Source organism: Anas acuta, chromosome 17 (assembly GCF_963932015.1).
Source record: "Anas acuta chromosome 17, bAnaAcu1.1, whole genome shotgun sequence".
Lineage (NCBI taxonomy): Eukaryota > Metazoa > Chordata > Aves > Anseriformes > Anatidae > Anas > Anas acuta.
The window spans coordinates 13,187,594-13,213,086 of record NC_088995.1 but is presented as its reverse complement, the minus strand read 5'-3'; the positions used below and the strand labels follow the sequence as shown (position 1 = coordinate 13,213,086).

The 25,493-nt window shown below is 38.2% G+C and overlaps 1 protein-coding gene and 1 long non-coding RNA gene across 4 annotated transcripts in view; both read left to right on the top strand.

Moving 5' to 3' along the window:
- The window catches only part of ADGRD1 (adhesion G protein-coupled receptor D1), a 156,171-nt gene extending 137,406 nt beyond the window's left edge, over window positions 1–18,765 (top strand). For all 3 annotated transcript variants that reach the window (XM_068653723.1, XM_068653722.1, XM_068653724.1), the window contains 4 exons: window positions 14,199–14,325; window positions 15,580–15,621; window positions 17,508–17,600; window positions 18,270–18,765. In XM_068653723.1, the coding sequence (XP_068509824.1) occupies window positions 14,199–14,325; window positions 15,580–15,621; window positions 17,508–17,600; window positions 18,270–18,365 (358 nt within the window). In that variant the 3' untranslated portion in view covers window positions 18,366–18,765. The remainder of the gene's footprint in view (window positions 1–14,198; window positions 14,326–15,579; window positions 15,622–17,507; window positions 17,601–18,269) is intronic.
- A 4,288-nt stretch (window positions 18,766–23,053) lies between these two features.
- Window positions 23,054–25,053, top strand: LOC137841090 (uncharacterized). The gene is made up of 2 exons (XR_011088448.1): window positions 23,054–23,334; window positions 24,697–25,053. It is a non-coding gene; the product is annotated as an uncharacterized lncRNA (long non-coding RNA).
- Window positions 25,054–25,493: the final 440 nt, after the last annotated feature.

Here is a 25,493-nt window from a genome sequence, read left to right as displayed (position 1 = left end):
CTGGTTGTTCATCATGAAATGGTACAGTTCACTGTGAATAGCAATAACTGAAAGAGTTTTCTTGAACTTCTGCATTTACATCCTTGGTCCAATTTATAATCCTGGAATTCTGTGTCAGCTTTATGCAGAATAATAACACAAATATTATAGTTATACTGTTGCATAAAGTAAATGCTTATTTAAATATGCAGCTTGTGTAGAGCTCTAGGCAACCATGTAAGTCACTACCTAGTCTGACACAGGTCTTAGCTAAGTGTGATTTACATATTTTCCTGACAATGCTCTCACAAAGTAAATAAAATGGATGAAAAATATGAGTAAATCCAATAAAGAAAAAGTCCTATTTTTGAATCAGAAGTCCTTTCAAATTTTAAAATGCTGTCCTCATGTAAGTAATAAAATTCCATTAACCACAGATATGATATAGGTGTTTTGGAAATAGATATTGGAATTATACCCAATTCTTTTCTCTTGAAAAAGATGTGAGGCAGAAACATATATTTAAGTGAAAGAAACAGAATTCAAAAAAATACACACTTTTCGATTGGAACAATATTAGAAATAATCAAAAAGGTAGTCAGATGATGATTGAAAGCATCAGTACATCAGGAATTGTGATTTCCCAGATTGTCAAAGGTAATCGCCCCATGAAGAACCATGTTCTTTAATTTTATAGTGCTTATTATCCCCAGTGAGTCTAACGTACCTTCTCCAGCAGAACTCCCAAGTTAGCTGCACAATTTTAATAAAGATTTTAAAAAACTAAGGAAAGTCAGAATATGATAATAGAACAATGAGGCCTTGGCTGTTCTCATATGACTAGAGATATCAATAGTCAGATTACTTGTTCAAAAAAAATAAGCAGCAATAAGCAGACATAAATACATATGGAGCACCATAAAAAAGCTTGTCGTTAGCTGTTGTCTGAGCCCCCGGTACAGACCAAGAGAATTGGCAAATCATCAACAGACTAAAACACTCAGAAATCTAAAAAAAAAAAAAAAGCACAGAGTCTATTTTTCAATTTCATAATGTATATGGGACGACAACTGTACTCAATACTGCAGCTTCTTACTAAAGCTTGAGACAGTTCCCAAAAGCCAAGAGAGCTTCAGACACAAGCACTGGCATTGAGGCAGGTCCCCACTGCCATCTACCTCCACAGGGACCATGGACCAGCTGGCCATCAGCCTGCAAACCTGCAAAAATCCCTCAAATGGGTGGCACAAGACAGTCTGCATGTTCTAAAGAGGATAGTATGGAAGTACACAGATTTTTCTAGCTTTTCCATTTGCAGGTAGGTCCTTGGAGAGGTGGGAATCCAGCCCATTAGTAAAACATTTTGATTTCAACAACTAGAAAATATTTTGTAGAAATTTTTATGGCCTCTTCCTGGGCATTTTTGTAAGTAATACAGCATCAGCTATGATGTTAACTTTGATAAACATGATAAAAGCCGTATGTTCCCTAGTTTCTTTAAAACCAATTTAATAAGATATTGAGTTCCTCACATTACAGCGTTACACAGCTGAATGCTTTTCTGCATTTTGTGTTATCCTTCAAAGCAACAGTCAAGCAGTTTTCAGAAACCAGGCAGCAAAGCAGCACAATCATGGTTGTATGCCGGCAATTCTTTTTTTCCCCCTTATGTACATTTGAGACAGGCGATCAAGCAAGTATATGGCTATTTATTTGCCAGTACTGGAGTTAAAGCTTGTATGAACCATTACACAGAAAATTACTTTTCTTTCTCAGTTTATATGCCTGACCTTGACAGCTTTGCTGTTCTCTGATAGTTACCATGGAAATGGAAGAATGATCTTTCTGTTGATATCATTGCATAATTAAGGGTCACTGATGCCATTTAGGTCAAGAGATTATTTTCAGAGTTCAGATTCTCATGGGGATGAATGTTGTTATTCTACAGAAATCCTGTGTGTGGGTTGATGTGATTGTTCCTCTGTCATCCTGAATGAAGCCCCACAGACTTCAAGCTAAGAGCCAGAAATATTTACCAAATCTACAGATTTCCAATAAACTCATGTCCATGAGGCTGCTTTCTTTGGACATTCACAGGTACACAAAACTACCAAGCTGTGAGGTCTGTAGCCACTTGTCAGCTGAAAAGTGGTAACTGGCTGTGTAATTCCTTCTGACCACTTCGAGTAGTGTGTAAAACACAATGCTTATATTGGTAAAAAGCCTCCAGTGATAGAAAGTTGAGACTTTTCAGGGTGTAGCTGGTTCAGAAGTTTTTCCCTATTAGCTTCTCTTAAGAAGCTTGACATTTCTACAAGGGCAGTTAAAGAAAGGACAAATAGAAGTCTGTCTTTCTCCAGTGGGTGCTGGCAATAGTTTCTTGCCCTGCTTAAGCAAACTTCAAAACCCTTTCTAGGATACTGCTTCCTTTAGGACAGGCAATGCTTTCTAGCTTACTGATCATTTTTGTTGCTTGCCTCCAGAGTCTTTCCAGAAAGACCACACTGTTCATGAAGAACGATAGCCCAACCAAAGTACGATGCTCCAGCTCAGGCATCACCAGTACTGAGCACAAAATAGGGGGCAATCTATATTTTTAATGGATAGTGTTGGTGGTTTGACACTGCAGGCAAAAAGAAAAAAAAAAAGATTACATCAGTGCCTGCAGTTTTACCAAAATAAAACAAAAAACGGTTTTATAAAATTTGCATTTCATGAACAATATCATTAAACCAAGCTAGTTCCATACTAACACCTAATCCTATGCTTTAGACAACTCTTGAACTGTTGAGGAAAAAAAGACCCCACCTGTGTTATCCCCAGGGTTTGGCAAGCCAAAATAGATGTTATGCTGCCATACTGTTCCCATTTCGTTTCCCTTTATTTTTACACAGAGGTTTCTGAAAGGTCTGTCTGCCTATATTTTCTGGCTCTCTGAGCAGATCTACATTTTTGATATACCCTTTCTTTTTCCCTGTGTTTCCCTTCTGAACAAACCATGCCCTTTCACATCAGTATTCCAGTCATATGAATAGTTCCATCAAATCTCTGTTATATAAGGAAAGTCGAATACTATGAGGTTCTTTTCATAACTTCTGTAATTTGACAATCCCTCTTTATTAGCACTGGGTCTGTCATCTTGGTTTACTGCCGGGAAAACAAAGATTTGCGCTGCATGATATAAGGACTATAAAAAAGATTCAGATGGCTGTAAATCGCGCAATAAGATTAATTTCAGTATATTGTTTCAAGATGACTTGTGGAGATTTAGCCAATTAAAAATAGTTAGCACTGGGCTAATACAGTTCCTCATGCAGGGAATACCCAGGAACAGGCTATACAGAAAGCTGTCATGAGATGGAAGAAGTCCTGCACTGGGAGCTTTGAAAATGGCTAAGACAATGGAGACTGCAGTGGAAGAAATTATTAGGTGCAAATGTTGGAGAAAAGAGTAGGTGACATGTAGCCTGGTCCATCTGGCACCCACCAGCAGACCGGCAGAATCTATCCCTTTGGGACATTTCCATTGCCTTGTCCTTGGAAGAGACAGGTAATGAGTTTTCTGGGAATAAGCTGTCGTAACAAATTCTTTCTCCTGGGCTGAGTCCAGTGCAGAGCTGGGCACAAGATCCACATTAGAGAAAGGGGAGTATCTGAAGGAACATCTGTTTTCACATATGCAGAACCTCCAGAGCAGCCAAGGTTGGATTATCCTGTTAATACGATGCTCCTATAATGAACTTTATGGTCATATTTTGTCAATTAATTATTTGATATCTGTTTTTCATCTGTTCTACCACCAAATAATTCCATAGCCCTTTTCAGCCCAGGACTAGCTCATTGCTAACTGTATGTGTTATAAACAAATCCTCCTGCATAGTTTTTGTTTTCTGGTTGTGGGACAAAATGCTGCTCTTTTCCTGAGTGCTTGCTCTGTAAGGTGCAAACTAAAAACATAAGAACACTACTTTGCTTCTGGAAACAAACCCTGCCTTAATGGTTACATGTAATATAAAAAAGGCCTGGCCCATTAAAACATTACAATTTACTTTCTTTTTAAAACAACAAATTAGTCCCTCCAGATGCCACAATCAATCTGCTTTTGTGATTATTAAAGAACCCCTAAAGTGAAAGCGTGTAATATTTTCTTTTTGTTCTCTCTTGCTTTCCTCAAAGAAATTCAAGAATCAGCTTTCAAGAAAGAACCAAACACTGCAAGAGCTATGGAAATGAATAGTTTGTGTTCAAGAAATTAATAAATCTAGACAATTGTAAGGGTCAGTACCTGCTCTTTTCCTTTTTCTTTTAAATGGCTGACATTTTCCACATGGATTTCTGAGAATTTGATTATTTTGTCTTCTGGCCGTGGCCATCAATACCATCTGCTGGGGCCTTTTTTCTCCTGTCACCGAGTAAAAACACAAAAAGCTTTTTCAGCAGATTTCCCCCCCCCCCCCCCCCCAAAAAAAAAAAAAAAAAATTAACATATGACTGGAATAAACAGCCCCTTACTCTAGTTAAAAAAGAAAAAAGGACCATTGATGGCCAATTTATTGTAAATGCTTGTATGTAAAAGGATTGTATAATTACTAGCGTGTGATCGTATTTAGCAGATCTTAAACAATCATCTAACTGCAAATATTTATTCTACGTGTTATTTTAGATGTTATTATGGGGAAAAGAGAAAATCTATCCTCAGTTACACTGGGGCTCTTCCTGAGGTTCAAGTGATGCTTCAATAGAAACAGAACATGAAGGGCACCACAGACAGACAAATGTGCAGTTTTAATGATTAAAGCAACATGACTCACTAGCCACAACTCCCAGTCACCTTTTAAGAAATCAAAGTGTCTTCACCAAGAACAGAGGAGCTCTTGGGTGTCTCTTGGGAATGAATACATGTACTGCTGGGTATCTCATGGTGCAAAGACTCACAGTGCAGGTAGTATCTTTATCTCCTGTCCCAAAATAAATTCTAAATACTCCTTGGCTGGATGTGGAACACTCTTCTGCTTTGAGAATAAGTACTTATTATTTTCTTTGACGACTGAATGGAAAAGTTCATTGGAAAATTAGCTTTAGTCTTCCTCCTGGGATCTAGAAGCAGAGAATGCTGTCTCAGCAGCAGCATAACGAGGGAGTTAGTGTCAAAAAATATTGAAGAAAGGGATTTTTTACAGATTGGAAAAATCCCTCTGCAAGTACAGTTCTTCTGGGGAAATCCTCACCCACAAAGATCCAGCTTGCAAGGACATTACATTTTAATTTTCCATATTCCTTCAATGGCTTGAGTTAAAGACAAGGGGAAGGACGGTTGGACTCGATGATCTTGAGGTCTCTTCCAACCTAGAAATTCTGTGATTCTGTGACTCTGTGACATGTTTTAGTTACTTGCTTGTGATTTTCTTTGGAAAGTATTATTTGTCTTTTCCAATTTTAAGATCATGATGTGATGGAGATGGTGTGGGATTTGATCTGTGGGAGGCCTTAAGAAGACATGGATTTCTAAATCCTTAGTTAGGGGCTGAAGTCAAAAGTCAATGCTGCCAGCCTCTGGGATTGCCTTCTTGGCATTTAAATTCCTGCAGTACCTCCATTTCTGGTCATGCCTCTATTTTTGTCAGGCTTGATGAGGCTTTGAAGGGAGACCTGAATTTCAGTCCCTGCTTCACTGAATATTTAATATAATATAGGAAATATTAATAAAGCAAGGATTATGTAGGACTCTTCCCTCTCGGGTGAGTGCCTCACAACTAATCTCTCTGACCCAGTGAATATTTAATTATTCAATACAAGCAGAACAGGTTCAATAGGAGAGACTGAGCATCAAGCAGGGAGTCAAAATGTTCTGGAAAAAAATGGGAAGGGCAGGAGAGTGATCTGAGCCCAGACCTCCTATTTTCTGGACAAATGCTCTATTGACTGTCCTAGTCAGTGAACAGGGCCTCATCCCACCTGTCCCATGAAAGGTCAGAGCTTAACTCTCTCTATCTGTTTGAAGAACAGGGCTTGTACCTAGCTCCAAGGACAACTCCTCCAAACACTGACAGCCACAGTGAGAAAAACAAAATGGGTCTTGGGAAAGGCTGCAGGACAGCATGTAGAAGAGGGCCAGTGCTCCCTCCACAACGGCTGCCGACTGAGCAAGGAGACCAAGATTGCCTTAAATCCTATATTGAGTCCAAGGTTATAGGCTGGAAATTCAGAAGGAGGAGCCTTTCTTATTTATCAGAAGTACAGGATGCTAAGGCAGCTTTAGCTTTTGGGAAGATGTAGAAGTGCCCCTGCTTTGGCAGCACCTGCCTTCTTTTGAGGGTCTGCAGTGAGAGGCCTGGATGTTGGATGTGACACATAACAGAAAAGGAGGAACTCTCTCCCCCTTCTTGTTCATGTGATAAAGATCAATCTGGATTTAGTTGCTGTTACAGCCTAATATTTATTTATTTATTTTGCTAGCATCTTCCCTGGCTTATAAATAGCACTAACCAGAAATTAATGGTCTGCAGTGTCTGTAAATATTCTTCTTCATCTTCACAATACTGCTTTGAAAGGGCACGTAGCATCGCCTCCACTTTACTGACAGGAAATGGCAATTTAAAGGACTCATTTTCTGTCTGCACATCTGCACTCACCAGTGACTTTTTTTTTTTTAATTTATTGTCGTAGTTCCTAGAAATCATCTGCAATTAGGCTAGAGTCTGTGTTTTTGCTAATTAGAAAACATTCCTTGGGCAATCAGCCTTGTTGTCTGTATAGCCAAAACAAAATGTAGGAGGAGAAAAAGGTGCATGTGTATTTGCAGAAGCACAGAACTAAAATCCGTGTCTGCCCTGTCTGAGAGCACAGCTCTACCCATCAGATTGAGATGTCTAGCAGAGCTGAGAGATTAATTTTGCTTAAAACAAACAAACAAAAACCACAAGAAAACAAACAAAAAAACTACAAAAACAGCAACAACAAAACCCACCTGCTCTTGACATCACTTATACACATTTTGCAGAGTAAATTGGTTGGTAAGTTAGGAGGGGACCTCTGGGATTTTGACTCTCAGGCCTGTGCTTTGGCCTCCCTGCTGCACTTCCCACATCACCCCCAGTGCCGTTGTCACCAACTTTGTTGTTTTTTATTTAGGAATAACAGGAAGCTTGACCCTGTAGGATCCATATGGCATCAGTAGTCTTTGGGTCAGGCCCAAGACTGGTCTGAATCTTTTCTTTGATGTTCACTGCCTAATTTGCTCAAAAAAAATGAATTGTTATCAGTATTCTTCCATTTGTCTGTCTGAGGTTGGTGGCAAATCATCACCTAACTCACTGGTTTTGTTCCTTGGAGAGCCAGGTAACACCCAGGGAGTAATGGCACACAAGGCTCCTGCACGGCGTGCCCACACCCATGGGCATGGAGCCTGAGTGCTGGGCAGAAGAGGTAGGCAAGGTGTGTGCTGGAAATGCTGCTGAACTGAGTTAGAAACATTTCTGTTCACAGCCAGAATTGCTGTACGTGGTCTCCCAGCAGCTCTCCAGCTGTCAGGTCAGAGCTTAGTGAGCGTTACAGGTAACAAATCAGAAACTGAGGCTAAATTTAACTTTTCACGGTGTTTGTCTGAAATGTTAGTTATAGGCTTTTGGTCTTATTTTTTTATATATAAAGTATAAAGGATATTGCTGACAGTGGCTAGTGAAGTTTCAGAAACAAGAGAGAATTTCAGTTAAAAGGCCTATTTGTCCGGGTCACAATTTTGATGAATTGTTGTGAAGGATTTTTGCTTTTATAGACAGTGTTTCCTCCAACTATTATATAATCTTGGCTTATGGGTCTGAATTTAATTCTTAGTTCAGCAGGCACCATCACTAAAAAGTGGATGTCAGAAGTCTTAAATGGATTAGTTCTTCATATATGCCCAATAAAATTGATTTGTGAATTAGGGGTCCCCTTCACAGGAGTAATAAAGTTTTCTTTCTGCAAGCAGTGAAATTTCTTTCTTGTAGCTGTCAGTGTAGTCATTCTGCTTTGGTGTAAGATATCGACAGTGTGCTTAGGGCAATAACAGAAAAGGGCAGAGATTAAATAAGGGGAAGGGAGTCATCTCAATTGAGCAGAGCCATTTCAAACCAATTGCAAATACAATAAAACCGTAAGGGCCACCTCTGCTCTTAGAAAAATGTTCATAGAAACTTTACTAACAGTGCAACGATTTTATGTGATGTTAGTGAAGAAAGTACGTCTCTGAGGTGCTGAAACCTACACTTCTTACACACCATGGCTGCAATATAACTACAACAATTATCCAACTTAGAAAACTTCCTTCTGTCCAATAATTGATTAATGTGGAGTTCAGGACTTCATCTGGTATAAACCACTGAGTGACAGTCCATCTCTTACTGAGAAAGACAGAAAATAACAATCCTACACTGAAATAAATGCTAAAACTAAAGCAATCAAGCAAAAACCAAATGAAGAAATTTGGAATGGAAGGTCTCTGGTGAGCAAAGTTTACTTCTCAGGAACTAGAATTAAACTGTACATGTAAGAACAAGAAAAAGGAAGAAAATTGCATTTTCTTTTTTTCTACTGGGCAATTTAAAGGGTGAGCACATGCTAAATGACAGTTTGACAAAGGTCCTGAAGAATGAGTTTTTTTGCTGTCCGTGCCTACGCAGTATTAGCAATTAATGGAGAAAGTGAATGCTGCTTTTGTAAGAAGTGTACCAGAAAAAAAATTCTGAGGATTTTCTTAGGACTCCATCATGCCCTCCCACACAGCTGCATTCATGCACAAGTGCTCAGGTGAGTGGAATGATGTACGAGCTTACATCAACACCTGCAGAGCTGCCTCTGCACATGTGATGGCAGGACAGGCACAGGGCAATACCAACTCATCACTGCTTTCTTTTTGCAATAAACAGCTGTGTGAATCAGAATGCAATCAAGTCACACCAAAGTGATTCTTGGTGAGCAGCACTTCAGAAGGCTCTGCAGTGCAGCTGCAGAGATCATTAGTACTGGGCAGAGTGAGAAATATCGTTAAGAGTAGCCTGACTTGATAGATAGGCTGTGTACAGCCAGGAATATCCCAAGGGCTATTCCATACGCACCAGATATAAAAATTTAATCAGACTCAAGATAGTTTTTTGTATTTTACAGTTTTCTATATTATAAAGTAATAACGAGTACATATGTTTAAAAATATACTGGCAAAAGGAAACAATAGAAAGGAGAAAAGAAAGCTTGTGCTGCTTTTGCTTTGTTCTTAATTAATTAGTCCCAGGGCTGATCAGTCAGTGTACACAGATGCAGAGACACAAAAAGCTTTCAAAACTTAATGCTATTAGACTGCAGAAGAGCAACATTATCTGAGCTTTTAAAAGGACATGTGACAAATAAGCTGCTATTATGGTTCTGATTTCAAAGGCCAAAGGAGGAGAAGGGGCACACAGGACAAATTTCAAGGGTTCTTTTATTAGGCAATGGCCATTCTACTTTTCAGTGCATTTAGGTCACGAGGACAAAGAAAGGTTTTAGCAAGGTTTACGAAACCTTGTTTGAGCTAGACCCCCATATCTGCAAGGATCTGCCTCTGCCCCAAAGTGTGGGTTCTTCACGTCACCAGTTTTTTAGACGAAATAAAGCTCAAATGATGGAAGTGACTTTTTTTTTTTTTTTAACATTGCACAGTTAAGTCATGCAGTATTCCTTCTCCAAACAGAACATGCATTTGATTGCACTCTATATCTTAGTGTACTAGAACTAATCTAGTAAAATATTCATGTAGCAAAGAAAAATGGGAATTAAAAAAAAAGTATGTGCAGTGTGGTGGAATGAATGTGCCTAGCGGGACATTAACTTTTGTATTTTTTAGATTTTTTTTTTTCAGTGATTTTTAACCTTGTAGCCTTAATAATGTTCTGACACAGCATTTTACATTTTAGTATACATAGTATTTTTAGTATTTATATAGTATTTTTCTCTCTATATATATAGTATATAATATTATATATAATATATATAATATATATAATATGTTATATATTATATATATTATATATTATATATTATATAATTTATATATATAATTATATATATTATATATACAGTATATATATATATACAGTATATATATATACTGTATATAGTGTATATATATTATATAGTACTATTATATATAGTATATAGTATATAATATACTATATAGTATACAATACTACATATTATATAGTATTTTTAGTATATATAGTATTTTTCTTCTTTGAAGACAAAATGAAATAAAGAAGTGGAGGGGTGGGGTAAATGGAAGAAAATAAAACAGGACCAGAAACAATAGAGCTGACTCTTTTGCTTGGTGACTAAAAGGAACAAACACCTTAAACTAATAATTTCATACATAGGATGAATTTCAAAGCAAGCAAATAATTAAGGTAATTTTTAAAAGACAATGAAATTTAAGTGATACAGAGGCAGAACAGACTGTTAGATAGTCTTAAAAGAATTTCATCCTCAAATGACTGCTTGTGTAAATGGGTGGTTATGAAACATGCGTACATGTGCATGAAAAATCCCACACATCTGTATTTTGTTTTCTTTTTTAGATATGTAGTTTTGCTGAGTAAGTGCTGAAACCTGTGATAAAAAGTGAGCAAGCGAGCAGTCTTTATCTTTACCTGTTTTTTGTTTGTTTGTTTTAAAAAAGAAACACAAGACATTCGTGATGTTAAAAGTTACTGAAAATCCAAACTGTAAGAACGATTTTAAGAACATTGCAGCTGAGCACGTAACTCAATTCTCCCACAAACTACAAGTTACTGATGAAGCTTTTTATGCTGACTCAAAAAGAAATAATGAAATTTCTGGCAACAAACCAGGTAGGGAAGATTATATTTCAAACCGCAAGTTTTATAAAAATAGTGTGGGAATTAAAGAGAAAAAAAAAAAAAAGTGGTTTTTAATGAAAAGTGTTTACAAGTGTAGCTGTGTTGGGCATGTCAATCACCTGCTGTATCGGGTTAGGGGGGAATTCCAGACCATCATGGAGTCTGAATCTACCTGATCCATCCTCTGGGTGTTCATGTACCACTGTCTGATCTGAAGATGCATTTTCCTGAAGGCACGAGAGCTCTGTAGGTTATAGTTGTCTTTCTGCTCCATGTTTGTTGCAAGAGGCAGTCTGCTGGCAGTTCCCCAGTGTAGCACATCTCTTATGTTACAGTTGAGGTGATGAACTTTAATCTTTACAGAGAAAAACAAAACATCCTTGATTCATGAAAATAAACTTCTATCACTTGGCTGATTTAAAATTGTATCTTCTTAAATGCATATTGTAATTAAATAAGAGAGCTCAGGCTTTATTGTATTCATTCATTTTCTGGCTGAACAAACTCTTTGCAGAATTAAATTAAATTGTGCAGAAATATTCATGGCCAAGGAAATTAAGATGCTTATCAATAGAGGCAAAAAAGATTCCTGATTCTTCCCTGTCCCAGATTTCCCAATAAACCTGAATCCCATGCAATGTTTCAACATACACTTTTAATCAAGGATATAATGAAGTGATCAGGTCACTGAAATGAATGAGATGCCTTGGATCTAAGTATTTCATTAAAAGATTGCTTCATTGAATCGTGTTGTACAACACTCTCATTTGTCTTTTGTTGTAATTATAAGTGGTCTCTTGTCATGCAGCTCTATTCACTTCTCTCCTGAACCTGTACTTTAACCTGTACAAGGGGCTAAAAGGCAGAAGTACAACATTAATCTCCCTAAAACAACTTTTTCTCCTGTATAGGCTTCTAGCTAAATAAAAATCTTCTAATTTCTGAGAAATGAAGCTTTTTTTTGAGTGTGAACTGACTTTTAGATTCTCCCAGCTTGTGTTCCCTTTACTGTTTTCTGGTCTTCTTTATACACTAAATATCTTAAACACATATTGAAGTGTAAGAATGTGCTCAAATCCAGTGGACCACAACAGGAGTTAAGTCCATGCTTGTAAGCTCTGTGGTAAATAACAATCAGATCTCTGGTGCAGGACGTTTCAAAGTAGGGGCAGGGGCAGTTTCCTTCCTTGTGCTTTCTGCCTTGTGCCACCAACACTGCGCTCATCTGCCACAGAGGAAGAGTTTGTCTTTTGATAGCTGTCACTGTGAATGTGATGCCTGGCTGTTCAAAGGTTCAACAGCTATTCATCCTTGACAGGCAAAATAGCAGTGGGCTGCCTAGTTAGTAGGGTTTTGACAGCAAGTGTGTTTTGTCCTGTGGGATTCGTGAGGAGTTTTGCATGATTAAAGAGTGGACAGACATCGTGACTGCTCAGTGCCGTGAACTGGGTGCATGGCATTTATTGGGAGAAGCAAGTGGTGACTTAACTCCTAATGAGTCACCTGGCCTTGCCTTACATTATACCTGCCTTTACTGGCTCCAACAGATGTGAACACCATCTGTGGAGGTGTTTATTGTCTTAATCAAGAAACAGATGGATCAGGCTAAAACCAGGACTGTTGTCTTGGGTTAGACTGGATGGACCACCATATCCCTATTAGAAAAGCCAAGCAGAGTGACAGGATGAGGAGAAACGGGCTAAAGTTGCACCAGGGGTGTTTTAGGAACAACTTCTTTACTGAAAGGGTTGTTAGGCATTGGAATGGGCTGCCCAGGGAAGTGGTGGAGTCACCATCCCTGGAGGTCTTTAAAAGACGTTTAGATGTTGAACTTAGCAATATGGTTTAGTGGAGGACTTGTTGGTTTAGTTAGGTCAGAGGCTGGGCTAGATGATTTTGAGGTCTCTTCCAACCTAGACAATTCTGTGATTCTGTGATTCTCTGAACACAAACTCCTAACTTTCTGATCAGGGACTTGGTGCTAGCAGCTGCAGCTGAATTGCCACATTGACCCACCAACGACAGAACTATCTGCTGTGATCAGATCTGTTTCAGACATACCTAACATCCTCTGCCAAGGACCTCTCTAGAGTAATCCTGTTGTCTTAGTTTTTTCTGTGATTACACTAGGAACACTCTGTAGGGCTATTACTACAATACTCTTGCAGCCAATATTACAGGGTGTACGCAGACACAGAAGTATAATTCTTTAGTGCAATTCATTAGCATCAATCAGAGATGATGCTCCGAGGGCTTCACAAGGAGAACACAATTGTGTGAGATAAGCAATAATCTCAGAGAGTTACATTTCATCAACTGAGCCTACCTTTCTTGGAAGCGGATGAGTAGCATTCTGATGCAGAGGGAGATATTTGCAATGTTTATGTCAATGCAGAAAATGAGCACAAGAACCGAATTATATAGAATTAAATCCTCAGAATTCAGCTGCTGCAGAAAGTTTTCTGTGATCATTTAATTCTCTGGTATACTACAATTTCTTTTAATCTTCCATTATAACAAACATCCCATACATAGCTCATTAAGGCTAAAACAAAAATCCCTCTTATTTTCTCGGTGCTGTTACCTTTTCAGCTGTTGTATCATCTTTTTCTGAAATTCTGCCAAATACTCCAAGCTAAGCAGAGAGAACGTATATCAGGGGACACCTCCAAGAAACACAAGTCACTTATTTCAATATTTGGCATACATTTCTCTGAATCAGCTCTGAACAAAGAAGGGAGGTTGCAGAAAAGCATCTTGGTGTTAAAGGATTTATGTTTGGCAGAGGCAGATAGCATTTTTTCCCAATTGTGGTGATTAAAAATCCCAAGTCGCTTTCTAGAAGAGCAATTATACCAAGCTGTCTTGACTAGTGAGTCAAGCTGAGCAAATGTACTTTTGATATACTACATAGTGGTTTGTTTGTTTGTTTGTTTGTTTGTTTTCCATGTGATCCTGCCTCTGTTCCAAGTTTCTGCTCTCTGTATTTGACGCTTACACTTATTATTCCTCACTGAAGAAAGGAGTATAGTTCACTGCAGACTGAAGATATGGCTATAGCAGCTATATGACTATCTCTCCATCTCTTCCCCAGCACCCTGAGTTACTGCCTCTCTCAGTCTGTTTTTATTCCATGTGACATAAAAATTCTGTTATCTCCATTTTCATAGATGAGGAATGTATAATTAAGAGACTCGCCCATTAAAAGAATTTTATGGCAAAATTTTATGGCAAAGAAAGTCATAGACACACTGCCCTTCTGCCAGGAAGTAATTGATAAATTCCCTAGTGTGTGGTCTGAAACTTGTTTAACTGTCTCATCACATTTCCCATCATTATTTTCTCTTTCAGACTAACAGCTAAAGCCGTTGCTGTTCTCTTACCGATCTTGGGAAGCTCGTGGATCTTTGGGATTCTGGCTGTCAATACCCACACGTTGGTATTTCAGTATATGTTTGCTGTTTTCAATTCACTACAAGTAAGTACCTGGTGGGAATGGTGGGAAAGGTTATGGATACTGAACTGCTGTTGAGATCCAGTAACTGGATCATTAGTAATGTTTTCACATGCTTGTATTTATTGGATTTTTTTTTTCTATGTTCTTTCCTGTGTCTTTTATGTCTGTGCTGATCATACAGTGCTGGCAATTGTTTAGTCTCGGTATGAATAGAACTTTCACCCCACTCCTTAATGTTTCCAGTAGCAATAATTAAATAAATGAGACAGTGAGCTTGAGAAATAGATTCACTCTTCTAGCATTGGGTATCAAAGGCAAGATTCTTAAAGGTAAAGGCAAGATTCTCCCATTAAAGATACTGGAACGAATTTTCTGTGTTAGTTTGAGGCTTTGTTACTGAGAATAAATGAAAGCAAACAGAAGTTGCTGGGAACGGTGGAGCACAAGGAGAAAAGGGAAGCTGCTCTGCATGTTGCAGAAGGCAGCACGTGATTCTTAAAACCCCAATCCAGAAAAATAGCTCTGTTCAGGAAAGAATGCAAGCATCTGCCTAGCTTCAAGCAGAGGTTTCAGTAGACGCATCAGTCCACAGGTATGTTGTAATTCCTTCCCAAAAAATGGTTGCAAAAGGGGAAAAAAATTAACTGTTGCAAATCCTATGATGTCTCAAGAACAAATACGAGTGTAATGCAGTTCTCCAATAACCTTAGTAGAAAAGGTTAAATTTTTATGCAAATTAAACATTCAAATTAAAAAAATCATCCAAATTAAAAAGTTTGGCTGAATACCCCCTAAGGAAAAAAAAAAAAAAAAAGAATGTGGGGGAAAGGGCTGGGAACTTTTTGGTTTCTGTTGGGCAAAAAGGCTAAAGATACTAAAACTCTGTTGTGAAAACTTTGCCAATGATAATACCTCTTTCTAAAAAGTAAGTATCTGCTGTTTCCCCAAAAGCATTTTCCTCTGCCTCTACATTTTCAAGCACAGACAAAATGTTCTCTTGTAGCTCGTGACAAGAATTATGGATTATTTGCAACCACCCCAAAACACTCCAAAGTTTGAGAGGTGCTGTTTTACATGAAAAAGTCTTGGTAAGATGCAGAGTAGCCTAATGCAGCAGTTTTCTCCAGTTTAACACGGGGCACAATTAAGTCTACTCTTCAGTGTATTTATAGAGCTCCATCTACTTGATACATGCTTTATACAATACAGTGAGAAATATGTTGTTATATGTTATTCTTCACAGTCTTCACCCTTCTCCCTTTTATCTGTTTTCAGGGATTTTTCATGTTCCTTTTTCACTGTCTTCTGAATTCAGAGGTATGTTACAAAATGGAGTCCAAAAATTTGGTGTTAAGAAATTCACGTAACATGAGTGTAAGACAAAAAAAAGTCCCCATTATTGTTGCCTGCTATGGAGTTGATTTCTTTTTTCCTTCAATAAACACATGACTGTTGTTAGTGATTTTATGGCTTACAGAGTTTTGACCCAGGTTTGGCATTTACTTTATTTAACATAAGAAAGAAGCATTTCCAAAAAAAGCTGAGAGAAGGCAGCTCAAGATGAAGGAGAGGTGCAGTCCCGAGGGCTGGAGGGATGAGCAGGGCACAGACTGTGCTGCTGAGGGAGGATGTTTAGGCAGTGGCAGCAGGACTCACTCTGGCAGTCCCTGCTAGGGAGCCTCTGTCTTTGTTACATCTGCAGTTCCAGAGAGGAAAATAAACATTAATCTCAGCAAAACATACTTTTGGAGAGTGCTCATGCAATTCTTAATGGGAAACTAAACAGAGTAGAACATATTCCAGGTATTTTTCTTGGCTGGAAGCAGAGTTTTTCACAATGGACCAAGACGCATCTTTTGCATGAAGGCTGTCTCCGAGCAGCTCGGGTAAAGCCAAGGCATGACTGTCACAGAGACCATCTCTGCTGCGCTGGGAGCTCCCAGCATCCCCTCCTCCCATAGCAGAGAGCAGAAAATCCTCAGCAAAATGCATTACAGATAATGAAAGTTTCTTATAAAAAAAACATTTCCAGCATGCTGACAGGGGTACTGCTTGGATTCTTCTGCAGCAATTCCTTTTGGATGCTGCAGAGCTTCTCTATCACCTATTTCTTCTTCCTCAGCATCAAAAGCACTCTTCTGTGGAGTTGTTTCACTAAGGTTATTTTTCATTAATATTTGCCAACATATTCAATCTTAGAGCATTGACATGACCTTTGCTACAGTCAGCTTAAAGAGTCAAGATTGACTGTGAAATTCTTGATCTCTATTGGAATCAACTAAAGTTAAGCAGGCAGGTTCAAGGTATAGAGGAAAATATTTCTTTATCCTATTTTCTCCCACGCTCAGAAAGCTTTCCTCCTTCTGTCAAGCATCAAATGTCACATCAAATACAAATATTTGAATTACTACCATTTTAACCAAAACCAAATGAGAAATTAAATTCAGAAACCTTTCAGAATTTGAATCCTCAAAAAATAGTTCATGTATAGGTAACACAAATTGGCATTTTTGGAGAGCGGGTCCTATTGGCTTTGTTGCACGCTATGCATGTCTAAAAAACTGCAAGGGTGCTTTACTTCTTACCATGGGAGTAAAACAGAGACTGTAAAGCAAAATCTGCAAAAGCCCCATGATTGAACCCCTCAGCCTCCCTCAGTTTGTCTCAGTGCCTTGCTACTGCACCTCCTAACATCTCCTTTTCATCTTTTTTTCACTGCAGTTTGAAGTTACATCTTGATTTAGCTACTATACGTATTAAGAGCAGACAATTTTCTTATGTTTACATACCCTGCATTTTTTTTTCTTTTATTACTTTTATTAATATTTTTTTTCTAACAAGATGAGTAGCAATACAGTCATATCTTGGACATGTATGTAGAAGAATGGGATAACCAAGATAGCATGAAAATATTGTCAGAGAAATGAGATCCAATGAGGTTATAAAATGTTTTATATTTAATCTATGCATAATTGAAATGAGAAGTTAAAATTTAAAATAAGACTTTAAATACAAAGAAAAATGAAGAGGCAGACTGCAGTTTTTGGTTCATGTTTTTAGTACACTGTGTTGTTTTTAGGGACATTAATCTTGAGGAATGCTAATGGGGATGTAATTGTAGGCTGTACCCGAGAAAACGCACACAACATTTTCAAAGCAATCTTCTTTCTATCTTCTTTTATTTTTTTATTTTTTTCCCAAAGGTTAGAGCTGCTTTTAAGCACAAAACCAAGGTCTGGTCCCTTACCAGTAGCTCAACTCGCAACATCAATGTGAAACCCTTCAATTCAGACATTGTGAGTATGTCTTTTCTTTTTTTTTCCTGTGTATTGTACTACAAAGTGTTCCACATTAAACTCTGTTGAAAGACCAGGACTCAGAAGGCACATGAGCACCTAACTTAATGCATGGCATAGACAGGTGGAACCTTCAAGTATTATGTTGCAGCTACAATATGTGTTTTGAAAGCGAAGGTCAAAATTCTACTTTCTGGTAAACTATGAAATGGAAGTAAACAAGTTTTAGCAGCCTGGAGTACAGCCCAGTGAGACTATTCCCATGTCTTGTAATGGACTTCATATTATGCATTCAAGCTGCACTTTGGCAATGTATTTGTCTGATGACTATGACTTTTTGATAGGGCACTTTTACATTTAAGTCTGAGAAATAAACTCTTAAATAAATCAATGTGTGCATATGCTTTTCCAGCTCTCCATAAATTGTCTTGAGGCAAAATACATTTGTTTTTATAAAGAGCCAGACTTCTGAAGTGATAGGTATTATTAAGTGATCGCTGCCAATCACCTTAGATCTTGGCAATAACTATTAAAAATCCTTTATGGCATATGCTCTCAAGACTCCATGACAATGTTGTAACCTAAATAGATGCTTTCAAGCTTTTATTTCATCAGACAAGAGTGGTTTAGCAAAATAAATAAATCTACTTTCAATATTATTTTTTCTAGATGACTGGGAACAGGCCAGGCACAACCCCCACAAAGCTGAACACCTGGGATAAAAGCACCAATTCAGCCAACCGCATTGATTTATCAGCAGTCTGACAGTAATACCAGCTCCTCAGTGAAAATCAAGCCATACATTCAGGACTTCTGTCACAGTGTCCACCAGTTTTTTTCTCACTGTTAATACCAGTAGAAAACTGCTTTTTTAATCACTGCCTAATAAATTGGAAATTGCCATATTTTGTCAACTAAATAGCGCTCATCTGCTTGCCTTTGAAACTACCACATTCTACCACTTGCCTGTTAGCAGCATCTAAAAGTAACTAGCACAAATATACACTGGATGGTCTTGTCAGCAATGATGAAAACACTAGGTATGCAAGAAGAGTTTATTCTGTCTGAACCATTCCAGCTCCCAGAACCGAGGAAAGGCAACATACTTCGGGAAAGATGGATTTTTATGCTCTAAAATAAAATGTTTCCCATTGTGATGTTGTAATGGGGCAATTCTGGTCTTGCTGTGCACTCTCTGTTTACATTTATTACCTTACAGAATGCAATTATTGAAGTGACGCTTATTCAAAATACATAGTGTGGTGATTAATTTAAATACTACAAAGAAACCAGGACTTGGGGGAGAACCAAATTCAAGCTATTCAGCTGCCAGACATGGGCATGGAATTAGCAAGGCTAATATACACACATGTCTTTATACACATGAACAGTATACAAAACATGTAATACTCCTATACATGGCCTATTAGAATTTTAGATATTGCTGTTTACATCATACCTAGAAAAGGCAGAAATGACTAAGGTTTTCCTATAGCAGTCCACAGCATTTCTATCACTGATTTGTGTCTGCTGACATATCACAATACGAAGTGTTTGTATTGCTCTAGCTGAAGCTTTGGATGCAGTCAACAACTGTCCATCAAGTGCATTTTGCAAATGCACTGAAGCCTTTGGAAATCCAACCCTGGCACTGTGACTTACCTTCCTCCTTTTATCAGTCAGATTGAGACACTGTATTCCAACCACAAAGTAACACAATGGTATACTGTGAAGACAGCCAAACTAGAAATAAGTCTATGTATTGTTACCTACAGGCATCTTTTAAATAGGTCTCTGCTGAGTCTTTTGTGGTTTTAAACTCCACTCAGCACTTAATAACTTCTGGTTTAGTACTGCTATGAAGTATCTTTAAGGGGAAAAAATACTGTAATTTTTCTTCTGACCAGTATTTTATAGGTTCACCAAAGTGATGTTTGAAGCACAAGAGAGTGCAATCTGGGCTGTGCAAGAGATGAACCCTTCCAGCTGGGCATAGAGCAGACTGTGAGCAATGGAGGTGGTCAGAGCCCCAAAATATGTGAATTGGTCTAGGATTTACTCAGCAGCCAGGGTCCCCAAGACTAATTGCCAAAGATGAGTGCCTTTTTGCAGAGTGGCTGTGCAGCCACGTCTCCTTATCCCCAGCTCCTCTTGTTTGCAGTAGGTGTCTCCCCAGCTCACTTATACTGGGTTGTAGGAATTACCAAGGAATTATATAGGCTGTCCTAATGGGCTAGCAAAGCATTACAAAAGTAGGACTTCTGGTCCCAGTGATTCTAGCAAGATACCTGCTACTGATTTCGAAGAAAAAAGGCATTTGCACATTTGCACCCTGATGTGCAGGTGGGAAATTGTTTATCTGATAGTAAATTTTAGAAAGAATAAATAAATTAGGGAAGACGAAGCATGTCTCAGTTAGGACTGAACTTAGTGAAAAGCTTCATCCAAAAGAAATGGAGTTGAAAGTTCAGAAAACATCAATGTGTTTCATTTTTTATTGATCCAAAGCAAATTTTCTCCATGTTTCCTTCCTGTACTAAGAAAATACCAAAAGCAACAAAACAAAACCAATCTACTTCAATTTGGACCAAGCTTTTCCAACTCCCGTTGACTTCTCTCCATCCTGGCCAAGAATTGGTATGGTCACCAAACTGAAACCCCACAATCTGTCTGTGGCTACAAATTAAATCAGTCTACACAAATTATTTGTTTCCCAGACATACACTGAATTTATGCAGCTAGAACAGAGCAGAATGTGACACGTTGCATATATGCATATACATATACATACATAAAATATACAGGCTTCTAATCTTGTGTTGCCTGTTGGTAAATAAACACAAGTTGTTGACAGCTAACTATAAAGAGAGGGTCAGTGAAAGCTAAATATCTAAACTTCTATGTGTTTTGGTTTTTTTTTTGGCTTTTGTTTATGGCTTTTTCCTAGCTTTTTATGCATTGGACTGTCTTACAGCTCTGCAAATATACTGGCTTTTCTTGGCCTGAGAATGTTTTTCTTTTTTCCCAAGATGCAGCAGAAGGAGCCCTCAGAATGTACAGAGGAGATTGTAACAGTACTGTGACAACAGAGTATGAAGTGTCTATTTTGTGTGCAGACAACGTATTTAAGCTTTTAAGCTTTTTTTTTTTTTTTTTTTTTTTTTTTGATACTGGAGCATTTGTTTTGTGTGTTTTGTTTTTTGTTTTTTTTTTCCTTTTTATTTGTTTTGCTTTTGTTTTTAACACTGTGACCATGGATATAGATTTAGACCCTCCTTGATAATTTCTCTTCCATTCATTTTATTGTAGCATAAAAAGTTCTATGAATGAAACAGGACTTATCAAAGCTTTTTTTTAAATGTTATTTTTTAAGAATAATCCTTTCTACATGGTTTTCACTGCGTCCATTTCCTCCTGTGCTGGATGTACATTGGTCACCCACATCGCTGCCCAAAATCCATTTGAAAACAGCACACGACATACAAATGACAGTACAAAATGCCAGTAGTATGAAGGACTAAATCTGGTTTTCATCCAGGTATACCATATTTTAAAGTAGTTTATCAAAAATAAGAAGAGTATGTTTTTGGTTTTATACTTGAGAATGTGACATAGATGTATTATGTATTGAGGGAGCATCATTATGCTGTATCTACTGAGATCTGCTGAGGATAACGCACATCCCATGCTTTAACTTTTGAACGTTGCTTGTGATGAAGCAGTGTATCTTGTTTGTGTCACATGAGGTTAGAAGTTAGAACACGGTATTTATAATATCAGGGTGTGGATGGGGTTTCTTATGCTTTTGATAATCTTGTGAAAAAAATACGCAAAGAAAAAATGTTTTCTATTGCCACCTGAGTCTGTTCTTTTTGTTTGATTCAATGTATTTGTTGGTACTGAATGCAGCAAATGTACTGAATAAGAAATGTGCAAATGACTCTTTAAACAATCTCTTCCTGTCCTCAGTCTTTGAAGCCTGGAAATCTTGCAGTTTATTTATGGGCTTGTATATAGCAGCTTTTGCAGTATTTGTTTTCAGGACAGCATCATTTTGTCAATGGTATGAAATCTTAATTGAATGAGATGTGAGTTTTAAAATACATAATGTAGCAGGAATGACTTTGCCAGTAAGTAGGAAAATAATTTAGTTTTGTTGTTTGTTTGTTGGTGGTTTGTTTTTTTTTCCCAAATAAATAAGAAATCTTAATTTCCTAAAATAACTTTGTATTCATTCAAATTATTATTTTGACAGATTTTATAAACATGGGTATAAAAACAATAGTTCCCTATATGTGCTAGTGTTATGCTCAGACAAGCAGAGCTTAACTCATATGAGAAATCATATTTGCATCATGTGGTCTGCTGTGGCCCAGGTACTGTGCAGCCAGTGTTTTTGTATTGAAGTTTACACTGACAGAATATGCTGAGCAGAAACATTCCCTCCCCTTTAAGGGTGGAGCTTGTTTCCAGAAGCATCTGCAGCACATTATTTCTCCTATCACAACTATTCCAATAAGCTGGGCAGGGTCAAGACCTGGGTGAGAAATTATGCTTATGGGTGTGACAAACAGAGCTCCGAGTGTCAGCTTCTGCCTCCAAGGGAAAACTTCTCATTCGGCCAGGTCTCTGAATGTAACAGAGATGGGGAGATGCTGTACGCTGTATATTTTGTCTATATGAATCTGTGTGTGTGTACATATGTGCGTATATGTACATGTACATGTATGGGAGGAGACTTGGGAAAGTATCTTGTATTTTGCATATATACATGCAAAATACAAGATACTTTCCCAAGTCTCCTCCCATCACCACACCAGCATTCTCCCCTTTGTCTTCTGTGGCTGGGGACAGAGAACTTGCAGTACAGGAGGAGAGGGATGCACGTGCCAGTTAACTTTAGTGGCATTTTGCATTCTCTTGCAGCCAAGCAGCTGTGGTGACTATCAGGTCTTGCCAGTTGCCCATGTTTTGGGTGTTTGGCAGCACAGGTACAGTCAGAAAGGACATTGTTTCAGAAAAAGTAGGGTTCTTGTCATTGCTCTGCTCTTACCCTGCTGCATGCCCTTCAGCAAGTAACTTTTCCTGACTATGTGTTTATCCCATCACTGAAATGAAGATAATGATACCATCCTCTTCACTAAGTGCTTTGAAACTCATAGTTGACAAGCAGAGCATTTATTACTAAATACGAATGCTACACAGTGATTTTGGTTCTTTCACTTACTGCTGGCTCCAGTGCTGAGGACAAAAGCATTTATGGCGTGGCCCTAACCTTTGCCATGTCCCCCCTCTACTACTGCCTTCCACATTTACACTCCATTTTTTCTTGTTACAATGGATAGCATTTGTTAATTACTGGTGCATGGGGACAGATTTCTCCACTATCCTTTTTTTCCTACAGCTGTAGGAACATCCTTCTCATGTGGTTGCAGTCTAAATGATTCATGGCAGCAACCTGGCATAGGAAGTAGGGCAATCAGGCCCACCTGCCACATATGCTGCCTCAGAGTAAAACCAATTCACTTTATGATGCCCCAGAGCTGCATCGAAGAGGTGGGAGTCCTCTGTCTCTCCAGGACAGCCAACATGCAGCCTTTGTAACGGGGAGAGTGCTTCTGGAATTGAGTACAACCAGAGCAGAAAACCAGCCCAAGGTTCACGCCTCATCCGAGTGCCTCAGAGACTGCAGCTTTGGCTCTACGACTAATTTCACCCTTCAGCAGGATGATGGGTAAGAATGAAAGGCAAAACAAAAATTATGACTAATTTTCCTAATGCATGTTGTAGTCAAACCTTATTACCCTCACCATTCTCTTAAAATGATCATGTAAGTCCAGAAAAGTTACATCTCAAAGAGCAATCAGCTCCAAAAGCTCATCATCATAGGGGTACAATCCTGTAGATGACATTTTCAAGGTTAAAGCTAGTTCTGCTATAATATATAGGCTGCCAACTGCCTCCTTCATTGGCTGTGTAGACGTGGTGGGGTGTCAACAGGAAGTTAAATAGGAGGGGAAATTTGTAGTGATGAATAACCTGAAAACTTACAGATTGGAATTTAGATGGGAAACATATCTCATTGTCTTTCAAATACCCATTACAAAGAAGCCTCGATACCTTTGTAAGCACCCAAATCAGGTAGCAAGGAGTGCACAAAGAAATGCCTTCTCATTATTCTGTGAAACAGAATTTGTGGTTGGTTTGTTTTTTTTTGTTGTTGGTTTTTTTTTTTTTTTTCTTATTTTCTTTCTCTTTTTACATTTATCATTCATGACAGAATAATAAATTAGATAATTTTGGCACTGGTTTACATCATGTTTGCCTTTAAAAATATTTTCATTATATCCATGTTATGCTTGGATGACTCAGTGTAGTCTATGCCATGGATAGTTATTGCTATAATTGCCCTTGTTCACACAATTTTCTTTCTCAATAATCCCATATGTTCCTGGAATTCAAAGACCATATTTCATCTTGTCAGGGATGGTTACAATACTAAATGTAACACTGACATCAGTGTGTTCACCAGGTGCTGACACATGACAGAAATATTGAGTCATGAGGACAGCTTTTAGGCACTGCTCAGCACATCTTTACCAAACAGCTTCCTCAACCAGCTGCTAATTCCTAAGGACAACTCCCAGCAGAACACTTTCAGGCTGCCTAATTTACCTATAGCAAAAGCAACTGGAGTTTTCTCTCTCCACTTTGTTTTCTATGGCTGCTATACAAAAGCAGGGTGGACTGGGCACTGCATGTGTCCTTTAAGCAGTCTCCAAGATGCATTTATCTCTTGCAAATATGGAATAATGTATAAAATTTTTCAAGGCAAAAATAAACTTTGAGGTACAGGGCTCAAGTCTGTCAACTCTGTCATTACAAAAGGTTTACATTTTAGTCTGTGCTCCTAATGTTCTGGAGGAAGACAGACGACAAAACCAAAGCAAATTTTGACTCTCCCAAAGTTTCTCAAGTTAAGCAGCAAAGAGTGAATTCAACTTGGAAAATACTGGCCTTATGAAGTAGGATTTTGACAACTGAAAATTGTGTTCTGTTAACTACAGCATGTTTCCTTCTGGCATTTTTGTTTCAGACTCTGCACAGGTCAACCTGAGCACATCTTCTCACTCAGCCACTCATGTACCACCAATTTGTCATATTTTACTATCTCCAACAGGGGGGAAAAAAAAAAAAAAAAAAAAAGAGAGAGAGAGAGAGAAGATGATTGGGGGTGGGAGGTGGGAGGGCATGAGCAGAAGTTTGTAGAGGAAGAAGGACAAAGCTTAGTCTTCCTGCTGACCCCTGGGTCTTTCATACTCTCTGCTGATGACTGCGTGGGAGGCTTCAGGATCCAAGCACCATGAGGCTGAGCATCTGTGATTATTTGTGCAGACAGCTTTCTGCAGCAGAAGCAAAGTGTATAATTATTAAAAAAAAAAAAAAAAAAAAAGTCTGTGGACTACATTTCAAAACTTTTAAAATGAATCTTGTATGTTACGATTATACATTATGCATTGAAATCTCAGATGGGTAGTCAATAAAATACCACAAATTTGCACATCAACCCCATGATGGAAGGATATGTTAGAAGTTACCTGTCTTTCCTAAAAGGCTGGCCTTCTAAATTTTCCAAGTCCATTGTGTGAACTTTCAAAAAAAGGGGACACACCAAGAGGACACAATGCCACCTTATCAAAATAACTTGAATTTTACTAGTTTATGCTGCAATTTATTTGGCACCTACCTCCTGTGTCACTGAGGTTCATACCTAACCCCCCTAATCATGAACATGGATTGCATTTAATTAGATGGCATCCTTGTTCTGGCCTGCTGCTCTGAGGTGAAGATTTCCCCAGTAAGCCTTACACTAAAGGAAGTGCAGGACCTTAC